Raw genomic sequence first — 1,370 nt, forward strand, 5'->3', positions numbered from 1 at the left:
CTCTCTCTCTCTCTCTCTCGATTTGAAGTAAGAAAACCTCTCTTACATAGGCTACCTGCTCGTTCTCTCGCACGCTCTCTTCTTTGGTGTTTGGAAAGGAAGTGTGGGTTTTATTTTAGCTTTATTTTGCTGATTTAAACCTTCGTTTGCTTGCTTTGATTGTCCTTCAGTCAGGGAAAACAGAATTCCTCTAGTACTAACTTTTTACTGAATTTAGACCTACTTAATTCTGGATACTTGATATCAACATATCCCATTTTTAAGTTAAAACAAAAGCAGTTAATCGCCTCTCCATAAGATCAACTGTATCATCGAAATGAATGCGAATTGATCCTTCTTCTTCTTCTTCTTCTTCTTCTTCTTCTTCTTCTTCTTCTTCTTCTTCTTCTTCTTCTTCTTCGTCTTCTTCTTCTTCTTCTTCTTCTTCTTCTTCTTCTTCTTCTTCTTCTTCTTCTTCATTGCTCGAATTCTGGACCCACATCGTCCTCTAAGGTAGTAAAGTTAACGATGATGAGTGAGTCTACACATCACGGCTGCTCTTAGTGTTGTTTTAATGGGGAGGAACGATTACAGACAGTCGATAAAAAAAACCTGACGGTCTGTTGTTTTTTTATTGTTAATTTTTGTTATATAGCAACATCGTGACTTGCCAGTGTCGTCAATTTTAAAAGTACGTAAGAAAGACAGGAACATAAGTATCCCGGCTTATTAAGATAATGAGGAAGAAGAAATAACTAATTAGGATATATATTAATGACCACTTACACACGCACACACACACACACACACGATAGGAGAGAGAGAGAGAGAGAGAGAGAGAGAGAGAGGAGAATCATGTCGCTTTAGGTAATTAACCTTGCACCAGTGACTGTCTGTTTCACCTTTCTGCTGCAATTCCCTCGGCTTCGAACACTTTCATCTGCGCCTCCACCACCTGTGGTAGACATGTTTACACATTGCTTCGAATTTAAGGATTATATGATAATATAACCGAATTTCTTGTCACTGGACCAGCAACTAATACAGCCGATTTACATGGGTTAAATGTTCGTAGTATCAGGCCCGACTTCTAAACCGTTTTTCTCCTTCCTTCAAGATTTTCGAGGATACATGTCCTAGGACCCTACATTGCTTTTACGGATACAATCGTATCGAACGGAAGGTGTTTATGTAAAAGTAACATAGTTTTACTTCTTGGTAATCAACGTGACGTTAGATTATCACCCGTATAGACAGGATATAATGAAAGACATTCAGAAAATGATGCAATTAAGGATGCAGAGGCTACTAACCTGGTTTCTCGTCCACCTCTGCAGCTTCGGCGCCGCTATATTTCCTGCTCTGCAAATATTGGCACACTTCTTTTCTGT

At 39.0% G+C, this 1,370-nt stretch overlaps 1 protein-coding gene across 1 annotated transcript in view; it reads right to left on the bottom strand.

The window, feature by feature from the left end:
• Window positions 1-259: 259 nt before the first annotated feature.
• LOC135217550 (uncharacterized) overlaps window positions 260-1,370 on the bottom strand; it is a 9,839-nt gene continuing 8,728 nt past the window's right edge. The window contains exon 3 of the mRNA XM_064253516.1: window positions 260-487. Coding sequence (XP_064109586.1) covers window positions 260-487 — 228 coding nt within the window. The remainder of the gene's footprint in view (window positions 488-1,370) is intronic.

This window comes from Macrobrachium nipponense, chromosome 7 (genome assembly GCF_015104395.2).
Source record: "Macrobrachium nipponense isolate FS-2020 chromosome 7, ASM1510439v2, whole genome shotgun sequence".
Taxonomy (NCBI): Eukaryota; Metazoa; Arthropoda; class Malacostraca; order Decapoda; family Palaemonidae; genus Macrobrachium; species Macrobrachium nipponense.